This window comes from Mirounga angustirostris, unplaced genomic scaffold (assembly GCF_029215605.1).
Source record: "Mirounga angustirostris isolate CCGP_5_RB_7025 unplaced genomic scaffold, mMirAng1.0.hap1 SCAF_6, whole genome shotgun sequence".
Lineage (NCBI taxonomy): Eukaryota > Metazoa > Chordata > Mammalia > Carnivora > Phocidae > Mirounga > Mirounga angustirostris.
Window position 1 is genome coordinate 147,508,757 of NW_026991714.1, and position 27,931 is coordinate 147,536,687.

The 27,931-nt window shown below is 36.9% G+C and overlaps 1 protein-coding gene across 4 annotated transcripts in view; it reads right to left on the minus strand.

The window, feature by feature from the left end:
- The window catches only part of EEF1AKMT2 (EEF1A lysine methyltransferase 2), a 90,598-nt gene that overhangs the window by 56,718 nt on the left and 5,949 nt on the right, over positions 1-27,931 (minus strand). For 2 of the 4 annotated variants that reach the window (XM_045879029.3, XM_045879030.3), the window contains exons 4-6: positions 17,271-17,378; positions 15,424-15,640; positions 1,552-11,698 (exon numbers count right to left, since the gene is read on the minus strand). In XM_045879029.3, the coding sequence (XP_045734985.1) occupies positions 11,604-11,698; positions 15,424-15,640; positions 17,271-17,378 (420 nt within the window). In that variant the 3' untranslated portion in view covers positions 1,552-11,603. Of the gene's footprint in view, positions 1-1,551; positions 11,699-15,423; positions 15,641-17,270; positions 17,379-27,931 lie in introns of those variants that run through there. The other 2 variants (XR_010412612.1, XR_010412611.1) reach the window with 2 other exon arrangements.

Genomic DNA, 27,931 nt, shown 5'->3' on the forward strand with positions numbered 1-27,931 from the left:
ATAAATAATCCAAAAATGATCACTTGTAACTTTTCCATTATCATTGATCAACAACACTAACTTGGGTAAACCATGAACAAGTGGGAAATATAAAATGTAGGGATTACATACAGTCTCACTGCAAGACCAGCGTGTGAAACCCAGGGATAAAGCACAGCAATACAGGCCCTCCTGGCCCCGCTCGAAGCAGACACCCCAAATGGAGGAATGCTTGTGTACATGGCACGCATCATGTCTACTCAAAACTGCCTGGGAGAATTTAAACTGAGGATCACTCTATACTAGAGAGTTCCCCTTTTCCAAGTGTAAAGCTCTTAAGCAACAGAAGACAATAAGGGTGTATTTTATTAAGAAAGGGTGTAACCAACTATAACTTGTATCAACAAGCTAATCAAGTATTCACCTAAGCACATTTGTGCAGAGGAGGGTAAAGGTTGGGTTTTAATTCGCACTAAGGAGTGTCCTAGGTAGTTAGTGGGTGTTTTATTTTTGTGCCTTTAGAACCAGATTAATGTGATATTCAAGCAACAAGGAGCTAAGCTTTGAAGTCTTAGCAAGTACCAGTCAATGTTGTTCAGTTTTACCCAACAAACCTATGTGTGCCTATGGCTGTAAAGAGTTCACCACTAAAAAGTGATAAACTAGTTTGTCTCTGAGAGTAACATAGTATTCTTTTTAGAATAAAGTGAGTGAAACAAACATCAAACTTGTTATACATTGGACCCAACAGCACAGTATGCAGATGTGTGTAGTAACCCCTTTATTCAGCTTCCAAAAGCCACTGCCTCTTTGTCACATCTTGTATTAAAAGCCAGTCATTCACATTTCACACTGTCCTTTCTAAAACTGAAAAGATCTTTTATAAAGCAGAAGCTTTTAAAATTGCTTATAACAGATGATGGGAAGACAGACATGACCCAAGTCCACCTGAACCATTTTCAAAGAAATTGGCTACTGAAAGACAACAAGTTAGCAAAATACATTTCTTTGAATAATATGTAAAGTTTTTGGTTATAGATGAAAGCCAAAAATCTGAATCTACTATAGGAACAATTTTCTTACATAGACCTTATTCAGAAAAATAAGTTCTATAATTGTTCCCACATCTATGAGCCAGCTACAACTAACAGCCCTACCTACATAAGCATTGTGGTAACACACTAATCCTTCTGTTCTTCCCTTTCTGTCCTTTTTATATTGTGTTCTGAAACCTTTCCACTGATGAAAATGAATTATAGCTCTGCCTGGAATCTCTTCCATATAGACAGATATATCTACACAGAGAGACAGACAGGGGTATCTCCCATATCTATGCACATATCTTTTTTAAGAGGTACTTTGATTCTTGAAGACAGTTACTTTTTGATTCAAGAACTAAAGAAAACAAATTTATTTTCATTGAAAAATAACCATGGCAGTGAATTTAATGATACCAATCTAACTCCTTTGATACAAAATGAGAGTTGAAAGCAGCCTGAAGCGGAATGCCTATTGAAATCAGTGCACGTGAATCGGCCCAGCTTTGTAACCAAACGTCTAGCACCATTGAGGTACGAAGCCTGCCAGCTGGGACAGCATTGTGCACCACAAAGTGTGGGTTGTAAGCCTAAGTCCTGAGTACAAACCCTGGTTTCCAAGTTGGCAGGTGCTGAAAACACAGCAAATGTCACGCTTGCAACTCACTGGATGGAAGAACACTGGGTAATGTAAGCTAAAAAGAACAGAGCAACAGTTAAAACTTATTTCAATTTGCTATTTTTTTTCCTTTTTTGGCAAGTTAATAGTAGCTATCGGTGTTATGTGCTACCAGAAAACACAAACATGAAAAAAACTGACATTGAAAAGTTTATGCATGGTAAATAAGCAAAAGTAAGTATAATGAAGGCTTTTCACAATCTACAGTCAAAGTTACTGGTGTATGTAAAACTTACCAAACCTATTTTACTATTTTATTAGTAACACTGAAAAGCATAATTCATTCTTGACCTTTCCCCGATCTATTTATGATCTGAGCTGAAGTACTCTAATGTCACTATTAACATGGTTAGTCACCTATAACCTAGCCTGGCCTCAGTTACTCCACCAAATACGTAACTAAAAACAAGTTACAATATTTTCATATTGTTACACATTAAGTTTTATCTAGAAAATATTTCAACAGCACACCCACACTAAATGTTTATGCTATCATCTTCAAATGAAAACCATTTCAATTTTTTTCTTATATACCCTTAAGTGGAATTCAGATTTAGTATTTACGATACAAGCCCAAAATTTAACTTAATTTTTCTCTCCTGTCAACTATCTACCATATAAGTCACTGCCTCAAGAAAAATCTATTTTTAACTCATCCCTAGTGATATGCTCAAAGCTACTGCCATCCTGCCTATCCCCATAAAAATTAAACAGACTGAATTTCATTTTCATTAGGTAGAAAGGAAACTGTGAAACTACATACAGTTTGTGATTTCACAGAGTTTGAATACCCAATCTAAAGACTGAATCCTTTGGATTTAAAATATCAAGAAAAAAAATCAGTCTCCGGCTCCAAGGGGTAGAACATCCCTGGGAGCAGTATGAAAAGAACATGTGCCCTACATGGCATGTTAGTCTGTGAACTTCTTAACTCCACTCAGCAGTTTGTCAATCTTCTATTTTAACCAAAAGCAAAGACGTTTTGTTTTATTGTACCCATTACTGTTTCTGAGGGACTAGCCTTGCCTATTTTGTATGCACATACCCTGCACCTGATCTAAAACAGAGAAGAACTGATATGAGAAGTTAGCTTACTATTTTAAATACTACTTTACAGCTTCTCTTAACTTTCACAAAGAAACAAAACAAACAAACAAAAATCTTGATCAAAACCAGGTTACTTAACCATAGTACTATTAAACTACCTAACTTTAGTAAACTATCCTACGGACATACATTATCATCATATTGACCTCATCCCTATAGAACTTTTTTTTTTTTTTTAAGATTATTTATTTATTTATTTGACAGAGACACAGCCAGAGAGGGAACACAAGCAGGGGGAGTGGGAGAGGGAGAAGCAGGCTTCCCGCCGAGAAGGGAGCCCGATGCGGGGCTCGATCCCAGGACCCTGGGATCATGACCTGAGCTGAAGGCAGCCGCTCAACAACGGAGCCACCAAGGCACCCCATCTATAGAACTTTTTAAAAATAGTTCAAAGACTTAAGCTCTTTGAGGCTGAACAGAGAAAGTGACACTGCTCTGGCCAGCATTTCCCCAGTCACACTAAGCAGCCCAGGCACTGAGATAGTCACTTAACCGCCAATAAAAAGGTTAAATAAACAAACAAATTTGAAAATCAAATGTTTTCTAGACTAGGATAAACAACTGTTTCACTGTAAATTATATACGATACTGTCAGTTCCAGTATAAACTAAGGTCATATCAGATAAACTAAAGTATTATCCAACATCAAACTTTGAAATGTCACTGTGAATGGCACCATTAACTCAACTTAAAACAAGGAAAATAAATATGATTCACTGATCAAAGAAATCAAATCTAGATGATGCAAAGGTAGAAATCAATGATAAAATCTTAGCCCACTGGTTCCTAAATGCCCAGGAAAACCCAAATCCAACTCGGTTTTCATTAAACCTAATGCATGGTTAGTTAAGGGACCTGCTCATAGTTCCCTTGTTTCATGTCACTGGAAATAATGCCTTAGTATGCAGACCTAATGAAGAAAGGTGCACCAAGTCCTTGACCAATTCCAATGCATCCACATGAACATTTTCCCCACTGTACCTACATTTATTACTAAATAATTATCACTTAAGCAATGATCTTAAATCTGAGTATTCTTAAGGAGTCTGCTGAAACACATCATAAAGAACATTCAGTGAAAATCTGGCATTCTATCTGATCCTCATTTCTTAGCTAAATAAAAAGGTGCTTCAGCACCAGCCCTATCTATAGACTCAAGGAGGAGCTACACAGTAGGATTTTTTAAGAGGTTCTGGAAGGCCCACCTGTTGCAAATGTTCACTCTTACTCACTTATCTACCACTCCTCCTCTCTTCCCTCATCTAAACACTCTTAGAATACAGTCGAACTGAATATATTAACTCAGTGGCACTGAAGGATACAATTTCCAACAAGTCAATACATTAGCTACAATGGGGAGAAGGAGTTCTTGGAGAAAAGACTAGTGACTGGTGTGTGCTAGGAATCATGCTAAGCTGCTTCACACTAATTCTTCTAACATTCCTGACCCTGTTACAGAAGGTCTCCACAACTGCTTCTCTCTCCACTACACTGGAACTGCTCTGAAGAAAGGCTCCGAAGGGAAACCACGTTTAAGTAAGTATTACTATCCATTAGGCACTTTCCCAGCACCTTTAACATACTTCAGCATCCCTGAGGTAGAGGACAGAAAGACAGTAACCCAGAGAGGTTACAAGGCCTGAGAAGGGCAGACCCATATACTATCTACTCAAGCATGGGTCTCTGTGTAGCATGAGAAGGTCTCAGAGCCCTGGGACTTTATGGTTCTAAATTAGATCATCTGTGAGTATGATTCCTTTGTGTTTGCTTAGACCCCAATCTTGATCTCTTTCTGTATGTAAAATTGAAGGAGACTAAACAATCAGATGTAAATTTCTGAGTTTCTTGGATAAAACATGGTCAAACAAATACAAACTAAATTATCAAAAATATATATGAGAGACAAACGATACCAAAATCTAAAGTTTACCAATGAATGTGCAAAGATGTCTTAGATGGAAAAATACATGATTTTTGCTCCAAATGTTTTATTATATGTACATCTATTTCTCATATACATAGACACCGTGACTTAACAGAACGGTAAAGTGACCTAACAACTGATATTTAGCTAATGGGAGCATTTAAACTTTTCATATATCGTGGAAACCTGTATTTCTAACCTAAATCATAAGCCCTTCTCTAAATCTTGGATCAATTTCAGCAGGTATTATGGATTGAATGTTTGTTTCCTGCCCCCAAATTCACATGTTGAAGCCCTAAGCCCCAGTGTGATGGTATTTGCAAGTGGGGCCTCTAGGCGGTAATCGTAGTTAGATGAAGTCATGTGGGTGGGGCTCTCCTGATGGAATTATCGCCCTTCTAAGAAGAGACACAGGAAAGCCTGCTCCCACACTCTCTCCCTTGTAAGCATGCACAAGGAGGCCATGTGAACATACAGGGGAATGGCAGCCACCTGCAAGCCAAGAGTAGAGACCTCAGAATGAAGCCTGCCTTGTTTGCACCTTGACCTTGGACTTCCCAGTCTCCGGACTATGAAAAGTAAATTTCTGTTGTTTAAGCCACACAGTCAATGGTAGCCCAAGCTGACTAGTACAGGGGTAGAGAAAAACTAAATATCACCTACTGAATGCCCTAATTTTACAGAGAGGAAAACTGAAGCCCAGAAAAGGAAAGCGACCTGCCTATATTCCCATCATTTTTTCCTACCAAATCCCCCCAAAAAATCATTTCTCTTTGATATTTACTGTATTACTTAACAGATTTTCAACACTAGGTTACTATAAAATGAAAGGAACGAAAATAAATTTCAAGTTCAGAAAATAATGTGATACTGCATGTGTCACAAATTAAATCACTAATCAAATGGACTTAATAACAAAATGATCCCTCTTACTTCTGGCTACCTAACATCTTTACCATACAGAGATTCCAAGAGGAAAACTCAGAGCACTAAAGCAACAAACCTCTGGAAAAGACCAGCTTATTTCACAGTGGGGTTCAGTATGTGGATTTCCCCTCATAGCTTAATCTGGTTAATTTTTTTTTTTTTTAGATTTTATTTATTTGACAGACCGTGAGAGAGGGAACACAAGCAGGGGGAGTGGGAGAGGGAGAAGCAGGCTTCCCACCCAGGCGCTCCTGGTTAATTACTTTTTAATTAAATAATAACCATAACAATCGGCACTTCCAACTACAAAACCATATGGAATTCAGTCCTATCTCTTGAACAAACTATATTATCAATTCTTTGACCCAACTGGTTCTCTTCACGAAATCTGAGCTTTCCCTCTACACTTGTGAAGGTTTCCACAAGGAATAAACACCTCTGACTTGTGTGCCTTGCTTATGATGGCTTCTCAAAAATCAACAAATATTATTCTCATTCAAAACAACAGCATAAAAGCAGTTTTGCTGAATCACAAATGGGCCTCAAAAGGTTATATTTATAAGTAAGACAACATGCAGTTTTTCATTCACAATTTCAGGCCTGTCTTCCAAAACTTGCACACAGCTCTTTAATTTAGCCCAGTATGTTTTATTAAATGCCACATTATGATTTTCCCCATTCAGACTCCAACTAGGCTTCTTGTTGAGGACATGGAAGGAAAACTTAATTATTGCTGCTTCAGTGCATCTAAATTTATTTCATTACCAGAATCAACAGAATAGGGGCTAGATGCTGTCGCAGAAAGGCAGACGGATACAGAATGTAAACTGCTCCTTCCTCTCCTCTTTCCCCGCCCACCCCACCCCTCCAAGTTCCAAGGTTGGAAAGCATCCTAACTTTTTTTTTTTTTTTTTTTTTTTTTTTTAGCCAGGATGTACTAAAATTAGATGGGAACAAAGGACTGACATTTTCATACTAGAGGAGGGGTGAGGAGAAAACGTGCGCCGGCAGCACCCACTCTCTGCTCCATTTAGCTCCCTCCCCCTGACTCCGCCCATCTTTGACAAGCAGCTTGGACCGCCTGAGCAGGAGAGCTGCGACCATCCCAACAGCACTTCTATTCTGCTAGAGTCACAGAGAATAATAAACAGCTTCACATCTGTAAGTATGTTGATGAAAAATGAGAAATACAGTTCATGGTCCCCTTATTCAACAGGAGTGTTTTCATATTTCTTTTTCAGCTCCTCATATAACATCCAGGATATGCTAATCCTGGTTCATGTGTAAAATTTTAGGTATTTGGGAAAACAAATGTGTTAGATTGGCTTTTCTTACAAAGCTTCTGGATAGCATGTACAATAAAGATCACCCACAAACATACTTATTTTCCGATGCAGTAATAACAATACATATTTTAAAATATAACATAAAAGAATTTATCACTTCTTCAGAATGGGCCACTTAAAAATGAAAAAAGTACATTTTGGTTTTTTCCCTATCTTCCTCTAATAAACTGGGCAAGTAATTTGCAAATACTCTAAGGCACAATTGATCTCTTGGTTGTAAGTCTTTCTTACAATGGTATCAGCATGACAAAAGTACATTCGGCCAGCCTCTACATCCAGTTTTTGAAGTTCTACTCCATAAAAGCAGGATATTGATACATTCATGTCTTGCGAATTATTCCTATCTTTTTAATTTGGTTTCCCTGGGCCTAAACTACAGGTCTACACAGTGACAGCTCAAAATTCAGTTAGAGAAGCCCTTTTAATGATTAGTCTAATGCACTGAGTTGTAAAGATTTTTAAAACTCAGTAAGTACCGACTCAAGCTCTCTTTTTTCCTGGTTACTGGAGCCCATCTTGACATCTAAGCTGGAAATGAATGATCTTTCAACAACACTCCAGGGATTTTGCGAAGGTCATATTCAATCATTCATTAGGCTTCTTACCCCTCGCTTTTCAGAGTTCCATTGTAGAGCTGGTTTTATTCAGCATTTATGTAGCCTGTGGGCTTGGGTATTTGTCTGCTTAATGTTGAGTTTCATTTCTATGCCCCTAACATAGGAATCCATCAATTGACCAAAGAATTTCAAACTATTCTTTTACTTTTCTAACAAATTGCATGGTGTGTATGAAGAATAAATTAGCATTAATTTTCTTCCATTAACTGTTAATAAAACATGCTCATGTGCTCCCCCTTCGTCTAAGGACATCTCTGTTTCCTGCCTAACAGAGAAATGACAAGGGTTTCCTAATTTTTTCCCACTAAGCAATTGTCCTTCAACCTACCATGCTCCTGGTCTCCCACAATCAAGCTCTAGGTCATGGGCAGCCTCCTTCCAGTGGAGTGTACTAGACAAGACTCCTTTCAGAGCCCATCAACACACCCCCCCACACACACAATTAGCTAAAGAGGTTACTACTGTGGAACACAAGACACTTGGTCTCTTGCTTTCAAAGCAGAAAGCTGTCTCTGGAGCACGTACACTCTAGTTCACAGTGCCAACAACAGGAAATCAAACCCAGGCCTCCCCACAGCAGCAGAATGCTAGCCTGGAGAGCAACTGAGTTTTCACATTTGTATATATTTTCATTATGGACTAGCAGACAGACACATACATGCATGCATAAATACATAAAATAAAATTATTTAAGAAAACATAAATCAGAGTCGATTGACATAAGCAGGGATACTCTATTTCTTTGCATATCAATTTAGGGAAAAATATTTCAACGGTTGGAGGCTAACACAGGCTCCTTAAAAATGAAGCTTTCTACTATATTCCGGGTGAACGTGAATTAAGGCCAACATACAGTACTATATTACAGAGCCACAGAAAACTAAAAATAGTAAGTGAACTGAAACACATTATTCACTCAAAAACTAGAAGTCTTTTGTGTATGTTTACCTCCCTTCTTCCCCCCCAAATAACAGAAAACTGCATGCGTGTCACAGACGAAGAAGAAAGGCCAACTTGCTGCTACTACAATGGGGGAAAATCAATTCTAGGACAGTTTGTACTTATTTTAAAATGGCTTCAGTCAAGCTGCCAAGAGTAGTGTCAGGTTTGATTCTCATATGCATAAATGCCAGCCCCAAAAAGCAACTCTGACTTGTGCACCTGGCTTAAGACGAAATGTTCTGAAAACTTTCTATTTGTTAATTGGTGTAACCCACCCATTCAGCCTCAAATCCCTTCGGACTGGCCTGTGCGCTTCCTCCACACAGAAGCGAAGTGCCGGCTCATAACATCGTAATGAGAAGCAACAATGGCGTGCAGGCTCTGGAGAGAAACTTCGTTTGCATTTCAAACAAGTTTCCTCAAAATAAGAGTGTCTTTTGATGAAATAAAATTACAATTCCAACTTCTTATGCAGAGAAACCAGCGCTCACTACATAACTCACTGCTCCCTTTTATAACCGTATAATTCCTTCCAGTCACCCACACAGTCATGTGCTTTAACAAAACTCAGTTTAATAGTCACATATTTACGATTTGCTTCAGTAATTTGGGGCCATTTCCTAGCCTGGTTTTTTAAAGTGTGGTATTATTTGAAAATACTAATTTACTGTTTGATTTTCGGACCTTCCATTTGTTCTAATTTCAACCTCTGAGAGGCCGGCTTCCAGCAGGATTAACTGATAAGGAGAGATGACAAATCCCTTCTCCTGACCTGAGCAACAGCTCCACGATTCCCCCAAATCCTCCATCTTTGCAAATGGAACATACATACTCTGCCACGAGGGTGACTTGCAGAGCTTTTCAACAAAGGCCCGCTCCAAGCTATCAGTGAATCAAACCCAATGCGTCAGTCTGGTGGCACAGAAAGCCCATTCTGTTAGAGTGGTGCTTTAAAATAGCATACGTAACAACTCAAAATTCTAAAAAAAAGTACTTCCACACTACTATCATATTTGATATCAAGGAACAGTAACATGAAAAAACAACAAAGACCAGATCGCCTCAATAAATTATAAACTATTTTTCTGTGGTTTAAGATCCTTCGCCTAGTTTGTAAAATCAACACAATTTTTCTTAAGCTTAAATCACATATATTTTGAAGTAACTTCTCACTCTTTACATGTTAAAAATGAAAGCTTTTCAAACAATGTTATTTGTGTTGAAAGCTAATGTAAATGTCTTCAGTCATCTTGTGCAAGGCAGGTAGTAATCTTAATAGTTGATTAATGTTGGTTTAAATCAAACCCCTCTTCTCCCTCCACCCCCTGCCCCCACTCAGACACACACACAAAAGAAAAAGGATTGTAATGCTAGACTTACTCATTACTAGGTTAACATTTATCAAACAAAAATTCAACAGACCCAAAAAGCTGAAAATCATAAAAAATTGTATCGTGGCTCCAATATGAAAATATTAGCCCAAATAGAAAAATGGCATATATTAACATATCTCTTCAAAAACGTTAATAAACAAACTGTTTCTCTTCTGAATCAGCCCTAACTAAAACATCTTTGTCCCCATGTCTCTGAAGGCTTATATATACATATAGCCTACAGCACCCTTTCACAAAAGAATGACACTATTCAGTTCTCGATTAGGACAAAAGAGAGATGGAGAAAAATGGTGAAGGAAGACTTACTAACTCACAGTCCACAGACCAACACTGTCACTAACAAGAAGCCGCAGAGCTCTTGAAAATCCAACTATTAAACTTCTCTGGACCAGTCCTGGTTCCCCTACTGAACTTTAAGTACCAATAAGGCAGAGACTTAGCACCTTGGGAAGCAGAATATTCTAGGGGAAGAGAACGGGTTTTAATCAGACCCAAAGAATCCTGGCTCCATCTTATACTAGCCTTTTTTTTTTTTTTTTTTTTTTAAGATTTTATTTCGGGATGCCCGGGTGGCTTAGTTGGTTAAACGTCTGCCTTCGGCTCAGGTCATGATCCTGGGGTCCTGGGACTGAGTCCCGAATCAGGCTCCCTGTTTAGCTCTACCTGCCGCTCCCCCTGCTTGTGCGCTCTCTCTCTGACAAATAAATAAAACCTTTAAAATAAATACATAAAGATCTTATTTTTAAGTAATCTCTCTATCCAATGTGGGGCTCGAACTCACAACCCCGAGATCAAGTCACATGCTCTACCAACTGAGCCAGTCAGGTGCCCCAATACTAGCCCTTTGATATGTAGAAACAGGAATAAGTTAATACATACCTTGAGAAGATATTTGAAGAATTCAGTGACTTAATTATCATAATGTAACTTAACACAGTGCTAGCAGATAACAGGATCTCTTAGTTGTCTTTCCTACTTCCTGTTTATCCTTCACAGTGTGTAAAGGCCATCAGCAGCAAAATACAAGCTCAATAAATATTTCTTGATCAACTCATACATTTATCTGATTTTGTGGGGTTTTTTTGTTTTTTTGTTTTTTTGTTTTTTCTGATTTTGTTTGATTATACACATGAAAACTAGGGGATTTTCCTCAGGTATTAATTTTTTTTTTTTTTTAAAGAACCACCATTCAACCCAAAATATTATACTTATTATGTTTATAGACAGTCTAATAAAACACTAAGAAAGTTGGTGTTTATTATTCTGGCCCTGGAGTAGTTTCGTCAAATCTTAACGAGCAGCTATATTCCATTCAACTTTACCAAAGTACAAAAACCAAGAATACATGCTTTCTATAAATTCAATTACTGCTTTAAAGTTTTTGACTGTTTAGCAGTTACAGGAAATTTTTTTTAATCGAAGAGAAAAATATTTACATTTCAAATACAAAAGAAAACTTTAAAATGATTCTTGGTTGGTCTCTAAAACTCAACCACTCACATGTTCATATTCTTACCAACCCATTACATCTATTCAACATGTGCATCCTGTGTACTTACTAAGCATTTATTTGCACTTGCATTTCTGTGTCAGGTTAACTTTGATGTGGAGCTTCTTAACAAAGCTAACTGAATTTGTCCAGTGAAAAGTCTCACGTTTTCTGGAAAACCAATGCTGTTACACTGTTTCCAGATCTGCCTCCAAAGCTGAACGTGGGTGTTGGCAGCTCTTCGAAAAGTTCAAATCCTGTTAGACAAGATTAAAATACTTTTAATAGGGACTGAATCCCACAGTTAAGGGAAATCTGTACGAACAATGTACTTGCAAACCTTTTATAAAACTTTATTAAGCTGTGACTGAATTTCACTTGATAATTTTTCAGATCTATTGTATGTGCACAGAGTGTGCATACCCACTAACACTTTAAATTGAACACGGAACAGACAAGCCCAAAATCAAATTGCAGAAAAGAGGCTTTCCTTCCATCCCTCCTTCCCCCACTTTCTGTCTACGATCCCTTACACCCCTCAGCCTGCTGCACCACCTCGCTTGCAGGTAGCAGCTATCATGCGCTGAGGTCTTACCAGGAACCAGGCACTGTTCTGAGGGCCTTATATGTAGTAACTCGATCCACACCACGTATAAAAGTACTTAATACAGAAGAGTCAGACAATGTGGAAATAAAAATGAATTTGTAGATGAAAAAGTCCTGGAGATGGATGGTGGCCGCAGCTGAACAACAATGGAAACGTACTAAATGTCACAGAACTGTACGTTTTAAAATGGTTAAATGGGGGGCGCCTGGGTGGCTCAGTCGTTAAGCGTCTGCCTTCGGCTCAGGTCATGGTCCCGGGGTCCTGGGATCGAGCCCCGCATCGGGCTCCCTGCTCCGCGGGAAGCCTGCTTCTCCCTCTCCCACTCCCACTGCTTGTGTTCCCTCTCTCACTGCCTCTCTCTGTCAAATAAATAAATAAAATCTTTAAAAAAATAAAAATAAAAATAAATAAAATGGTTAAATGGTAAATCTTACCTTATATATATTTTACCACAACAAAAAAGAGTTTGTAACCAAAGATCAAGACCCAGACTGAACTAACGAAGGATCTGGGAAGAAAAGGAAGTAGTAACTTTCAAAGCAGCACAGCGTGATTTAAAAATTAATGTGGATTCAAGAGTCCTGGGTTCAAGTTCCAGCTCTACCACTTACTAGGTGAAAGATATGCTGCCAGGACCCTCAGGTTCTATGCAAGGAGGTTACACCTACCAACGCCCCTACCTACCTCGCAGTGATTTTGTAAAGATCAAAATAAGATAACACGGCATTTTCCTGAACTATAAAATAAAATGGAAAGTTAACATTTTATTATTTTGTTTTTAAAAACTAAGACAAGCAAGGCTGGGAAGTTAACCATGGTTTCCCTCAGTGATGGGACTATTAGTTTGAAGGGCAGATTTTTTTCCCTGGGAGGTGGGGGTGTCTGCATTCTCTATGCTTCTATGCCTTGGGCTTCAGCTGAAATAACTCTTATAAAAAGAAAAAATATAAAAGAATATATATTACTGTATCAACTGGTCTTTTATACTGTTTCATTGTGCATTCTACTTCATATTCTTAATCAAACTTCACCAAATCTTAGCAAATAGCTATAAATTAAAATGCTCATTAAAACTGATCGTAAGAAAACTTTTCCAAAGAGGGATTTTAAATAACAGGATATATCTTAATGCTGGAAAATGGAGCCACTGTGGGTACATGGGTACAAACCCTACCTGTTTTCTGAAATTTTTACACATGCTTAAAGTACTTAATAAAAATGTTCAAGAGAAAATGGAACTGTCTGTGTGAATTTTCCAGGACTAATCTTTTAACTCCTTGGACCAACCCTACAGAATTAAGTGCTTATATTTTAATAAATAATACACCAAAATTTTAAAAGTGGTTGTATTCCAGTGATAAGTAATAAATTATCTTTGTTGGGGTTATTGACATTTTTCAATCTTTTTCATAACGAATCTGGATTATTTCCGCAGTAAAATACGTTTTCTGGAGTTGTTTTTAATTCAGTAGTTTTAAGAAAGTCCAATTCCTTGGACATCAAATTAGAACATCCCACTATCTGGCAAATGATTCAAGTAATCTGGCAAATGACAACACAAAATGTTTATATAAATAGGGCTATAAAGGAAAAATGCAAGATTTATTTCAACAGTTTTATGTTTCAATAAGGAAAGCAGCAAAGAACCTTAAAAGACCAGTGAAGCAAGCTTCACCCTACACCAAAGGGACCATGGAAGCCAATCGTGAGAAGCCACTGACAAGCCCCCGGGCAGTGATGCAAGTATTCTGTTAGTGTTTTATATCCAACCCCAAACACCATATTCTCAGAGACACATGCCTAAAGAATGTCTTCAATTGTATGTATTTAACATTTCCTGTTGTAACATTTTGCTTAAATTCTGTATTAAACTCTAAAACTGAACATAACTTAAAGTAGTTCTCAGACACAGACACAATTTTAAGCACTCTTTACCAGGCTAAAGTCTGTTCCTCATTATCAAAGACAGACAAATATGTTTTTGTCTGGTTGTTCCAAGGGTAAAAGAGAACACCTGTATTTAAAAACCGGGAAAGAAACTTGCCCTACACAGTGTTAACTTCGAGCATTTATTAAAACTGTCAAGCTTCAGGAAGAAGGAAAGACTATGGATACAGGGCCTCAACAGTTCTAAAGGAAACAAATTTAACATGGAAGATAGTAAAATTAATGGCATGAAATACAAGACAATAAATCACATGTAATTCTTGTTTTCCAGAGGCAATAGTAATGAAACCACAAGCTCACATTCCAAGCCTCAAATACTTCGAGTTTTACATTATATAACCTGCCGAAAAGTCACTGAATGCACACAAAAGGACATGTGTTAAGTGTTCTCCCTCCTACTGCCTATTCCCTTATTACCAAAAAGAAAACAAAGATAAAGTGCATGCAATATAGTTATAAATTCATTTCCCATCAGCTTGTGGCAACTGAAGTTCAAAATTTAACAAAAATTTAGACCATATCATTTATCAATACTCCATCCTAAAAATTCCTCCCATTTCTTTAAAAAAAAACTTCATGCTAATCTAAAAAAGAGTCTGTGAAAAAAACAAGCAAATACTAGTCCTGGATTCTCAAGGTACTTTCCCAGAAATGCCTGTGCACTGCATGAACAAATTGGCAGGTAAAATATTCCTTAAAACATGCAAGGAACAGTCTGCCAAAGAACTCAAAATATTTGTGTATAGATTACAGATTCTCAATTCTCACAAGATCCCCATGTAGTAGATACAGCACTAATTATACTTTCCTAATGGGGCCAGAAAGGATCCTGTCTTGGCACCAAAACCTTGAAAAAAGGTAGATATTTCCTCAAGAATTAATAGGGACTATTTCTACTACAAAGTCCCTACTTTTTGTTTCTGTGCAATGTTAGGAATAATTGTTCTATATACACTAAAAAGAAGGTAAATCCTAAATACCTAAATGACCATTTTCAAGACCCAGAAAACATCTATAGAATTAAAACTCTCACGTAAGATTTTTTAAAATACTACTTCCATTTGCATATTACCGAATACTATCATTACTGATCACCAGTATATCAGTACACTAAAGTCAGAAGCACAATATACGTGCTTTCTGTTTGAGTCTCTAAATAAGAGATTACATAGCTTAAATGAAGAACTTAACTTTTATAGGCTCATAAATGTTAGTACCTAACTGCCAGGATTTCTTGGAAAATTTTAGAAAGGACTCTGGATCTCTGGCTATTATTTCTTTGTCCTTTGCATATATAGTTAAAAGAGAAGAAAAACAGGCAATTCCCACAAACGGAACAGTAAAACACTAACGCCACGGGACAAAAAAAACCCATTTAAGTATATGAAACCTGAGGTAAGCACACATTAACAACATACAGCCATTTACCTTCACTGAATTCATCTAGCAACTCTTCCTTGGTCCAATTACACGAGGTTATTAGAAAAAAGCCTTTCACGTTCAACGCCCCAGAGAGGGACTTCACATACTGCTTCCTCTTCTCAATCGCATTGTCAGGATTAAGGCTTATGGCATCAAAAGTCCCTTTGTCAATACAAATATGAAATCCAGACAGCTTTGTGGAAAGATTCAAAAAGTCTTCTACCTATATTAAAAATCAATGTTTTTATGAGAACAATTAACACACAATCTCTCCTGAATTTAAGTGACAATCTGTAAAAGATGATACATAAAAAGACCACTTAATTATGATGGCATTTTACATATAATAAACATATTTTCAACTTTATAGCTAACTTTCACGGGCTTCACTTCAAAATCATTAAAACTAAGATTGGTGGAGAGAACATGGGTTTTTTCCCTCTTCCCTCACACCGAAGTATTCATTATACCTGAAACAAAAGATGACTACCATTCTTAAGAGCTAAGTTTAGAGAAGTTCCTATCTGAAACGCCTGTATCAAAGTACTCACTTATTCAACAAGTATGTCATGAACATCTATTATATGGAGGGACTTTTCAGTCACTGAGAATATAAGAGTAAACAAAAAAGAAAGTGTCCCTGTATGAGAATATATCTTATATTTTCTAAAGGGAGAGACAACAAATAAATAAGTTAAACAAATAATTTTAGATGAAGTGCTATGAAGACAATAAAAACAGAATAATAAAGACAGTGAGTGACTGGGAAGAGAAATATTTTGGAAAAGGTAGTCAGGAAAGGTCTAGGAGGTGATATTTGACCACAGATCTGACTGACAAGACTGATCCAAACAAGCTCAGATCTGGGGCAAGAATATTCAAGACAGAGAGCAGCAGATATAAAAACTGGAAAAGGACAGGCTAGACATGTTTCCAGAGCAGAAAGCAACCCAGTGTGACTGGAATACTGGTAATAAAGAGGAAAACAGTTGAGAAATGAGGGGCTTTCTAAGGTGGGGTCGGCATTCAGATTCCATTCTCAATGCAACGGGGAAGCCCTTGGAGGCTTGTGAGCAAGGCAGTGATCACTCTGCTTGCCCTGTGGTAACAAACAGTGGGTGGCAAGAGGAGAAATGGAGAGGCCAAGTAAGGCCACTGCAGCCATGGGAGGCAAGAAATGATGGCAGCTTGGACTTAGGAGGGCACATTGGAAACAGCAAGGAATGATCACACGCCTGATACACTCTGAAGATAAAACCAACAGAATGAGGCATAGGACTTAAAGAAAAGAGAAGAATCAAGGATGACTCCTTGGGTTTTAGGTTAGTACAACAGGTGAATGGGAAAGACTATGGTAAAGCAGGTTTATAGAGAAACTAAGAGTTTCCTTTCAGACTAAATGAGAGACTATCGTTATCCAGGCAGAACTGTAAAATATGCAGTTTTTAAATCATTCTAGAGCTCAGACAAGTCTGGGCTAGATATTAAATCCAAGAGTCATCATCTCCTTATGGATCATAGGACACAAATGTAAACTAAGTAATCTTTGGTGGCACTACATCACTTTACGTATTTACAACTTTTTGACCTAGTTAATCCAAAGTCATTAGCTAGTATTTGTGAGTGTTCGCAAACATGAGAGAATGAACACATTTGCACACAAAGAAGAGGAGAAAATAGCTTCCCCATGTTGACTAGACTGAAAATTTTAAGTTACTTAAAAATGTTTCAATTTGGATTATAATTAATCCTTAATTTATAAGTTCAAAAGATATTGTTAGCAAATATACTTTAGAAATGCTTAAACTTTATAACTTTTATTATAAAAAAATTAATAGTAATATAATAGTTACCTTCAACTTAATGTTAGATAAACCCTCTTTCTCTATAATACTTCCAGAAAGCTGTATTGCAGAAGGAGAGTAATCAATTCCAGTAATATTAGAGAAACCAAATTTTGCCTAGAGACAGAGAAACAATTTTATACTTCAGTTTAAAATAAGGTTTTAACATACTGCTTTGCTTATGAATTATAACATCCCTTTAGCACTGGGACTGTTCTATTTATTTAATAGATCAAGTGACATATACTATCCAATAATCTACAGTTTTAATTTTATTGCAGAATCTAAATAGAAACTAAGAGTTCGAATTTATATCAAGTGACAATTCATTTGCTTTTGTAGTATTTGATTTCTATTTCAAAAGAAAATTCATTCTCTCAAAGATAATGAGAATGTATGTATAATATTTTTGCCCTCAAGCAGAAAAATGTAACATTAACTTCTGATGTTGACATGCTCTAATTCACACATAAATCTGTCACAAATTTTACTTAGCACAATTAAGTTATATGAATAAATGAAATGCATACGTAGTAAGTTCTTGAAAAATTTTCCTTCAGTGTAATTACAAACCACAATTTTTCACCAGCCATGTGATTATTAACCACGTTACATTTGTATAGTAATTTTATTTTTGAAATGCTCACAAAAAAACTATGTGAGATAGGTTGGGCAGGTATTAACATCCCCAAAGAATTAAGGCGCATAGGACATTAAGAGTTTTGAGACTAAAGCTATAGTTCTGGCTATTTACTAGTCATATGAACCCACCCAGAGTGTATGGAACCTGTGGAAAAAGTATGATGGCTTCTGGTCCTCACCTCTACCCCCTAACACTATGCCAAACATTTTTAGAACAATTAGGCTAAAGTAATTTCCAAGGAAATGTGAAGAAGAAAAGCAGTTGAAAATTACAGTGTAGCCTGAAATTCTCTTCCTGCTCTTCACTATTTACTCAATTTATTTCCTTCAAAACTTAACCTACGCCTACACCTACATCTACACCTTCCCATTAAGACTCCCTTGACTTTTCACTATGTGACTAATTCTAAACTCTAGTAACACACCGATTATATTCCATAGAATTTTGTTCCCTTTATTTTTATTTTAATCTCAAGGTCTAACATCCCCACTTTGATGCCAACCTCCAACTCTTGTAGGTGTCTCACTCCATACTCTTTGAGATCTTCATTTTCTCCCAGTTTCTCTAAATTCCTGCTCTATCAGGAAGCCAGGATAATCCTATTAATTGACTCTTACCAGTTCCCTCTTCTCCTATTTCTATTTATTCTTACAACAGAACTTAAAAAATCATATATAGATGTTTTAGGTTTCTAGAACAATCATTCAAAACCTCAAACTATCTGCAATATTTTTCACATTTGGTTTCTGGCACTTAGTAAAAAATAAGCAGACATTCAAGGAAACAACAAATGACCAGAAAACAAGGGGGAAGAACTGACATTAGAAAAGACCACAGGAGACCCAAATAAAATAATAATCAGAAACCAATTTTAAAACAACTGAAATAAATAACAGTTCATGGAGAATTCTGAGAAATGAAAACTGTAACAAAGAACCAAACGAATAACAGAAATGAAAAAAAACAATAATTAAACAGATTCAAGGGTGGGCTTGACAGTAGATTAAACAAAGAAACAAAATTAGTGAATTGGAAGAAAGGTCAAAAGAAAACACTATTAGGCACAGAACAAAAGGCACAGACAATTAAAAACAGGAAAGAACATTAAAAAAATGTAATGGAGTAGAAGATCTAAAAAATATATAATAGGAATCTGAGGAGGAGAAGAAATGAGAACAGGGCAGAAGAGAAAATGGCATATGGGTGAGAATTTTCTAACACCAATGAAGGACCCCAAGCCACAGACTGAAGAAGCAATATAAACCTAAAGAAGATTGAAAAAAAAGAAAACCAGTATAGTGTATCTGATAAAAACAGGAAAACCTCAAAAGCATCCACGTAGTGGAGGGTAGGGAGATATACAGGAACAACAAATTACCTTCAAAGACTAACAATTAGACTGAGAGCTGACAATAAGTCATAAAGAACGGAAGCCAGAAAACAGTGAAGGAAAAACAGCCATCTAAAATTATATGCCCAGCAAAAAAAAAAATCCATCAAAAATGTAGGTGAATCATTTAAAAAGCCCTGAATATAAGCAATGACTATTAACATCACAAAAATACAGACAATAAAACATTATGTGCCACAGAGGCAAATATAAATGACCATCTATTAAGTTCATTAAAAAAAAAAAAAGCGGGCGCCTGGGTGGCTCAGTCGGTTAAGCGACTGCCTTCGGCTCAGGTCATGATCCTGGAGTCCCGGGATCGAGTCCCGCATCGGGCTCCCTGCTCGGCGGGGAGCCTGCTTCTCCCTCTGACCCTCTTCCCTCTCGTGCTCTCTGTCTCTCATTCTCTCTCTCTCAAATAAATAAATAAAATCTTTAAAAAAAAAAAAAGCGGGGCGCCTGGGTGGCTCAGTTGGTTGGGCGACTGCCTTCGGCTCAGGTCATGATCCTGGAGTCCCGGGATCGAGTCCCGCATCGGGCTCCCTGCTCGGCAGGGAGTCTGCTTCTCCCTCTGACCCTCCTCCCTCTCATGCTCTCTGTCTCTCATTCTCTCTGTCTCAAATAAATAAATAAAATCTTTAAAAAAAAATAAAAATAAAAATAAAATAAAAAATAAATAAATAAATAAATAAAAAAGCAAACTGAATTTGTAAAAGCCTGAATCAGAGATTATCAAAATTTTACTTTAAAGGAACAGGGCAGGGCAACCCTGTTGGGACCCCTTTCACTCCCGAGAGATTTTTTTTTCTGTGTCCTTAATAAAGTTCTATCATTTTACTCATAATAAATAAATAACTAATAAATAAATAAATAAAAAATAAAGGAACAGGGCATAAATATTTTAGGCTTTGGGACCCCTCTCACTCCCGAGAGGTTTTTTTTTCTGCTTCCTTGCTTAATAAATTTCTATCACTTTACTCATAATTAATAAATAAATAATAAATAAACAAACAAACAATAAAGGAACAGGGCATAAATATTTTAGGCTTTCCCAGCCACACAGTCTCTGCCACAACGACTCAGCTCTACCACCACAGCACATATACAGGTACAGACAATATGTATATGAATGAGTGTGGCTACATTTCAATCAATATTTTTAAAAACAGAGAAAGGCCAGATTTGACCCTCAAACTGTAGTTTACCGAACCTTATTCTAGATCTAACTCCCAACCTACAAAAAATACAGGGTGTGGAAAACATTTTAAATGATAGAAGTACAATTAGAAAATCCACACTGTGGAAAATCATTTGGGACTAATAAACTACCTTTTACAACAAAAATATCCCAAAGTAAGGAAAAACTGTAGGGAGAAAAAAAGCCTTAAGAGACTATCAACCAACTGCAACATGTAGACTTGATAGCAGAATAAAAATAAGAGGAAAAAAAGTCTGTGACCTTGAAGACCTATCAAATCTGATCAACAGAGAAAAATGGAGGAAAAAAAAGAAGAGAGCCTCACAGACCTGTGGAACAATATGAAAAGTCCTTTTTTTTTTTAAGATTTTATTTATTTATTTGAGACAGAATGAGAGACAGAGAGCATGAGAGGGAGGAGGGTCAGAGGGAGAAGCAGACTCCCCACTGAGCAGGGAGCCCGATGCGGGACTCGATCCTGGGACTCCAGGATCATGACCTGAGCTGAAGGCAGTCGCTTAACCAACTGAGCCACCCAGGCGCCCAATATGAAAAGTTCTAACTTGCTATTTCCAGACTCCCAAAAGAAAGAAGAGTGATATAAAAAAAGTTGTTTCTCATTGATGAGTATAATCATGAGGTTTTTCTTTTTTAGACTGTCAATATGATAGCTTATATGATTTTCATATAATGAACTGGCACTACATTCTCAGAATAAGCCCCATCTGGTCATAGTGTCTAATTCTGTTTATATATTACTGGACCAATACCTCAAAAATTACAAACTCACTCAAATGAAATAAATACCCGTAAGAGGACTATAAGAAAGTCAACAAAATTCAACATCTATTCTAGAAATAAGAAGCAATCTCATCAACGTGATAAAGGACATCTAAAAAAACATCCTACAGCTAACACACACACACCCCCTTTTTTTAAAGCCAACACATCCTTAATGGTGAAATGCACACGTAAATTGGAAAACTAAGACTGGAACAAGGCAGGAATGTCCTGCTGTTACCACTCCTAGTTAACATTGTATTGAAAGCCATATCTAGTGTAATTAGGCAAGAAAAAGAAATAAAAGGCATACAAATTAAAAAGGAAGAGCTAAAACTGCCTCTATTCATAAACAATGATTGTCTACATAGAAAATCCCAGAAAACCCACCAAAAAACTCCTAGAACTAATAAGTGCAAGGTTACAGAGTACAAGCTCAATACAGAAAAATCAACATATTCCTAGCAATAAACAATTAGAAACTGAATTTCAAAAAGCAATACCATTTAAAATACTCCAAAAATATATATTGATACAAGTATAAAAATATGTACAAGATCTATATGCTGAAAATGAAAAAATGCAGATGAAAGAAATCAAGGAAGACCTAAATAAATGAAGAGATATACCATGTTCATGGATTGGAAGACTCTAGATAGTAAAGGTGTCAATTCTCCTCAAATTACAGATTTAGTTCAATCCCAACCAAATTTTCAGCATGGATTCTTTTGTAGATAAATACAAATTGATTTTCAAATTTATTTGGAAAGGCAACAGAATTGGAATAGCCAAAACATTTGAAAAAAGTAAAAAATTGGCAGAATCACACTATTCAACTTTTAAGGTTTACTAAAAAGCTACATTAATCAAGACAATGTGGAGTTACAAAGGGATAGACACATCAATGAAACAGAGTCCAGAAATAGATATACAAAAATATGGCCAACTGATTTTTGGCAAAAGTGAAAGACAGTTCAATGAAGGAAGGGCAGTCTTTTTAACAAATGGTATTAAAACAAAGGGACATTGGGGCACCTGGGTGGCTCAGTCAGTTAAGCATCTGCCTTCGGCTCAGCTCATGATCCCAGAGTCCAAGGATCAAGCACCACATCGAGCTCCCCTCTCAGCAGAGTCTGCTTCTCCCTCTGACCCTCCCCCATCTTGTGTGAGCTCTCTAATAAATAAAATCTTCAAAAAAAATTTTTTTGAATAAAACAAAGGGACATCTATATGCAAAAAAAAAGAATCTTGAACCTCATATCTTATACAAAAATTAATTCAAAAAAGATCATGATAAAAAATTAAAACTATAAAAATTTTTAGGGAAAAAGGAGAAAAAGTAGATTAGGCAAAGACTTATTAGACAGGACACCAAAAACAGGATACATTTAAAAAAAAAATTAGGGGTGCCTGGCTGGCTCAGTTGGTGGAAGAAGCAAGTCGTGAATTCGAGCCCCACGTAGAGATACTTAAAAGAAAAAATATAAATAAATAACTCGATAAACTGGAACTTTATCAAAATTTTAGACTTTTACTTTTCATCTCTTAAGAGAATAAAAAGAGAAAAGCCAGACTGAAGAGAAGCTAGAAAACATTTACAATCATGTTTCAGAGAAGACTTGTATTCAGAATATACAAAGAACTCACAAAATTCGACAGTAAGAAAACAAACAATTCAATCCGAAAATGAGCAAAAGACTTGGACAGAAATTTGACCAAACAAGATACAAAGATAGCGAGTAAATAAGTACACGAAAATATGTTCAACATAATCAGCCATCAGAGAACTACAAATGAAAACCATCATTAGATGCCATTATACACATATTAGAATGGCTAAAAGAGCAAATATGGACAATTCCAAGTGTCAGCAAAGATACAGACCAACTGGAACTATCATACCTTGTTCATGTATGTGAAATGTGAATGCAAAATAGTACAACCAGGCAGAAAAATGGCTTGGCAGTTTCTAATAAAATTAAACATATATTTACATTAGAGAAATTAAACATGTTCACACCAAAATGTTTACACAAATGTTTATAGCAGCTTCTTCATAATTGCCAAAAACTGGCAACAACTCATATGCCCTTCATCAAGTAAGTGGATAAACAAACTGCATGCAATATATCCATACAGCAGATATATTTCAGAAATAAAAAGGAATGACTACTGATACACACAAAAATGTGGATGAATCTCAAAAGCATTATGTTGAGCAAAAGAAGGCAATCTCAAAAGATTATAATACTGCATGATTCCATTTTATAGGACATCTCAAAAACATAAAACTAGTGATGGAGAACAGATCAGTGGCTACCAGGGAAAAAAGTATGGTTACATAGGATGCAACTATTCTGTATCCTGACTGTAAAGGTGATTACATCAATTTGTACATGTATTAAAATCATGCAAAAAAGTCAATTTTACAATATGTAAATTTTTTAAATTTAAGAGCAAATTATGAATAACTTGATGCTAATAAAATTTTAACATTTAGAAAGATTGATAAATTTCTTGAAAAACACAATACTCTTGCTCTACCAAAAAAAAACCCCACATTCCGGGGGCGCCTGGGTGGCTCAGTCGTTGGGCGTCTGCCTTCGGCTCAGGTCATGATCCCAGGGTCCTGGGATCCAGCCCCGCATCGGGCTCCCTGCTTGGCGGGAAGCCTGCTTCTCCCTCTGCACTCCCCCTGCTTGTGTTCCCTCTCTCGCTGTGTCTCTCTCTTCAAATAAATAAATAAATAAAATCTATTAAAAAAAAAAAAACCCACATTCCAGAGGATGTCACCAATAATTCTTCTGAATGTTTAAGGAAGAAACAAAGCCAATTACAAATTCTCCCGAAGAATAAAAGGAGAGAGATTTCCCATCTTGTTCTGAGGCCAGCATAACCTTGATACAAAAACCTTACATGAAAATTTCACGTAAGGAATATTACCGGCTAATCTCTCTCATGAAACTATATAAATCATAAACAAAATAAATACTACCAAATGAAATCCAATAATATATGAAAAGGATAATACACAGCAATCAAACTTGGTTTTCTTTAGGACTGGAAGTTTAATAGTGAACAATCAGGGGCACGTGAATGGTTCAGTCAGTAGAGCATGCAACTCTTGATCTCCAGATCGAGAGTTCAGGCCCCACAATGGGTGTAGAGCTTACTTAAAAAAAAAAAAAAAAAAAATTAAAAAAAAAATCAATTCCTAAAATTTTTTTAATAAAAATGTCAATTAAAAAAAATAAAGACACCCTATCCCCAAAACAATCAATTCAACATTAATAAAATCAAGAAGAAAAATCATCTAATCATCTCAATGACTATCAAAGAAAGCAGCTAATCAACACCCATTCATGATTAAAAACTTACATTAGGAATATAAAGGAACACCCTAATCTGATAAAGACTATCTATAGGGGCACCTGGGTGGCTGAGTCGCGTCTGCCTTCGGCTCGGGTCATGATCCCAGGGTCCTGGGATCCAGCCCCGCATCGGGCTCCCCGCATCGGGCTCCCTGCTCGGCGGGAAGCCTGCTTCTCCCTCTCCCACTCCCCCTGCTTGTGTTCCCTCTCTCGCTGTGTCTCTCTGTCAAATAAATAAATAAAATCTTTGAAAAAAAAAAAAAAAAGACTATAAAAACCTGGAACTAACATCATATGTAATGGTGAAATAGCAGAAGCCTTCCTCTTATACTAGGCAGTGTTACAAGGCTATCTGCCTTCATAATTTCTATTCAACACTGTATTCAAGAGTACACAGCATTTCAACAAACATCAAAGCTGAAATTGAAAAAATAAAACTACATGACATTACATTATAAATCCAAAAGAATTTATAAATAAACTATTAGAATTAATATCTGAATTACTGGATACAAGATTGATAGAGAAATCTGTTGTACTTTTATTTACTCGCAATGAACTATTAAAAAATAGTATTTTTTTTAAGATTTTATTTATTTAGGGGTGCCTGGGTGACTCAGTTGGTTAAGCGTCTGCCTTTGGCTCAGGTCATCATCCCAGTGTACTGGGATGGAGCCCCACATCAAGCTCCCTGCTCAGCAGGGGGATGGGGGGGCTGCTTCTCCTTCTGTCTGTTGCCCCCCTGCTTGTGTTCTCTCTCTGTGTCAAATAAATAAAATCTTTAGAAAAAAACTTACTTATTCATTCAGAGAGAGTACAAGCTGGGGAAGGGGCAGAGGGGGAGGGGCAGAAGGGGAGGGAGATAATCCTCAGCAGACACCACGCTGAGTGCTGAACCCAAACCCACGACTCCAAGATCATGACCTAAGCGGAAAGCAAGAGTCAGACATTTAACCGAGTCACCCAGACACCCCTGGAAAATAAAATTTTAAAAGCATAACAGTAACTACTGCAACAACAACAAACATCTAGAGACCAATCTAAGAAAAGATAAATAAGATCTCTACAGAGAAAACTACAAAATATTACTGAAAGAATATAAAGAACTAAATAAATGGAACATTATCACGTTCATGGATTCAGAGACTCAATATTGTAAAGACCTAAATCCTCCTCAAATTCAAGGCAATCCAAATCAAAATCCTAGGATTTTTTTCCCTGAAAAGTGATGAGTCTAAAATTTAAATAAAGGGCACCTGGGTGGCTCAGTCGTTAAGCATCTGCCTTCGGCTCAGGTCATGATCCCAGGGTCCTGGGATCGAACCCCACATCGGGCTCCCTGCTCAGTGGGGAGTCTGCTTCTCCCTCCCCTACTGCCCCCTGCTTTTGTTCCCTCTCTCGCTGTCTCTCTCTCTGTCAAATAATTAATAAAATCTTAAAATAAATAAATGAAATTTAAATAAATATGCATCCTCCCTGAATTAATCTGTAAATTCCTGATCAAAATGCCAGGGTATTTTTTTTCCTGAAAAGAAGTAAGATTATTCTAAAATTTAGATAAATATGGAAAAAGCTAACTAACAACAGCCAAGACAACAATGGAAAAGAGACCAATGTTGGAGAATTTACATCAACAGAATATGAAGGGGCATCTGGGTGGCTCAGTCGTTGAACGTCTGCCTTGGGCTCAGGTCATGATCCCAGGGCCCTGGAATCGAGCACTGCATCAGGCTCCCTGTTCAGCGGGGAGCCTGCTTCTCCCTCTCCCTCTGCTGCTCCCCCTGCTTGTGCTCGTTCTCTCTCTCTAATAAATAAAATCTTTAAAAAATTAAAAAAAAAAAAACAGTATGAAGACATAAAGCCACAGTAATCAGGACAGCAAGATACTGGCATAAGGATAAGCAAACAGACCCAAAGGAATAGAACAAAGGATCCAGACACAGACCCAAACACACACCACTACTTGGCTCATGACAGAAGTGCAGTGGGGGAAAGAATGGACATTTCAACAAATGGTGCTGGGTTAAGTGGACAGTCATAAGGGAAAAAATAAACCTCAAACTTTACCTCACAACATTCACAACAATTCATCAGAACCTAAATGTGAAGAAAACAATACAGCTTCTAGAAGAGCACAAAGGAAAATATCTTTGTAACTCTGGGCAGGCAAGGTTTAATATAGAATATTCAAAAGCACCAACAATTTTTTAAATGATATATTAAGCTTTAGTAAAATTAAAGAACTTTTATTCATCAAAAGATGCTATTATAAAAGTGAAAAGGCAAGTCATGCATTAAAGTATTTGTGATACAAAGGTCATATACCCAAAATATATAAAGAACTCCTACAAATCAGTAAGAAAAACATAGGCAAAAACCTGGACATGCACTTCACAAAAAAGAATAGCCAAATAGCCAAAATGCATATGAAAATATGTTCTACATTTTTAGTCATCAGGAAATAATAAAACCATGAGATATCACTACCCACCTACCAGAGTCACTGAAATCGTATAAACCGACAAGACGAGGTGTTGGCAAGGATGGACTTCTCACACACTGCCAGTAGGAGTATAAACTAGTACCACCATTTTGGAAAATTGTTTGGCAGTATTGGTAATATTCCAGTACTGGAAACAGCCCAAATGTCCATCAACAGGAGAACAAATGCATAAATGAGGGAACGACTGCATAATTAAATAACCTGTAGTATTTTCATATAGTATAATACTCTATCACACTGAAATGAAGCAACCTACTGCTTCACCTAACAGTGAAATACTGAAAGCAATCTCTGAAAAGAGGGAACTTCACAAATCCATGTTCAGCAGAAGATCAAAAATAAATAACGTGCATAACCATAACATCATTCAAATCATATCAAAAACAGGTAGGGCGCCTGGGTGGTTGTCAGTTAAGCGTCTGCCTTTGCTCAGGTTATGATCCCAGGGTCCTGGGATCGAGTCCCACATCAGGCTCCCTGCTCAAAGGGGAGTCTGCTTCTCCCCCTTCTCCTCCCCACCACTCATGCTCACTAGCTTGCACTCTCTTTCTCTCTCTCTCACAAAAATAAATAAAATCTTTAAAAAAAACTTACTAAAAAAAGAAAACAGGTAAAACTCAATGTAATGGACAAAGAATAATCTTTTCAAAATATGGTGGAAACAATTCAACATTCATATGACAAAAAAAAAAAAAAAGAACCTCAACCAGTATCTCATACCTTACAGAAAAATTAACTCCAAAATAATCATAGATCTGGGAGCCTGCGTGGCTCAGTTGGTTAAG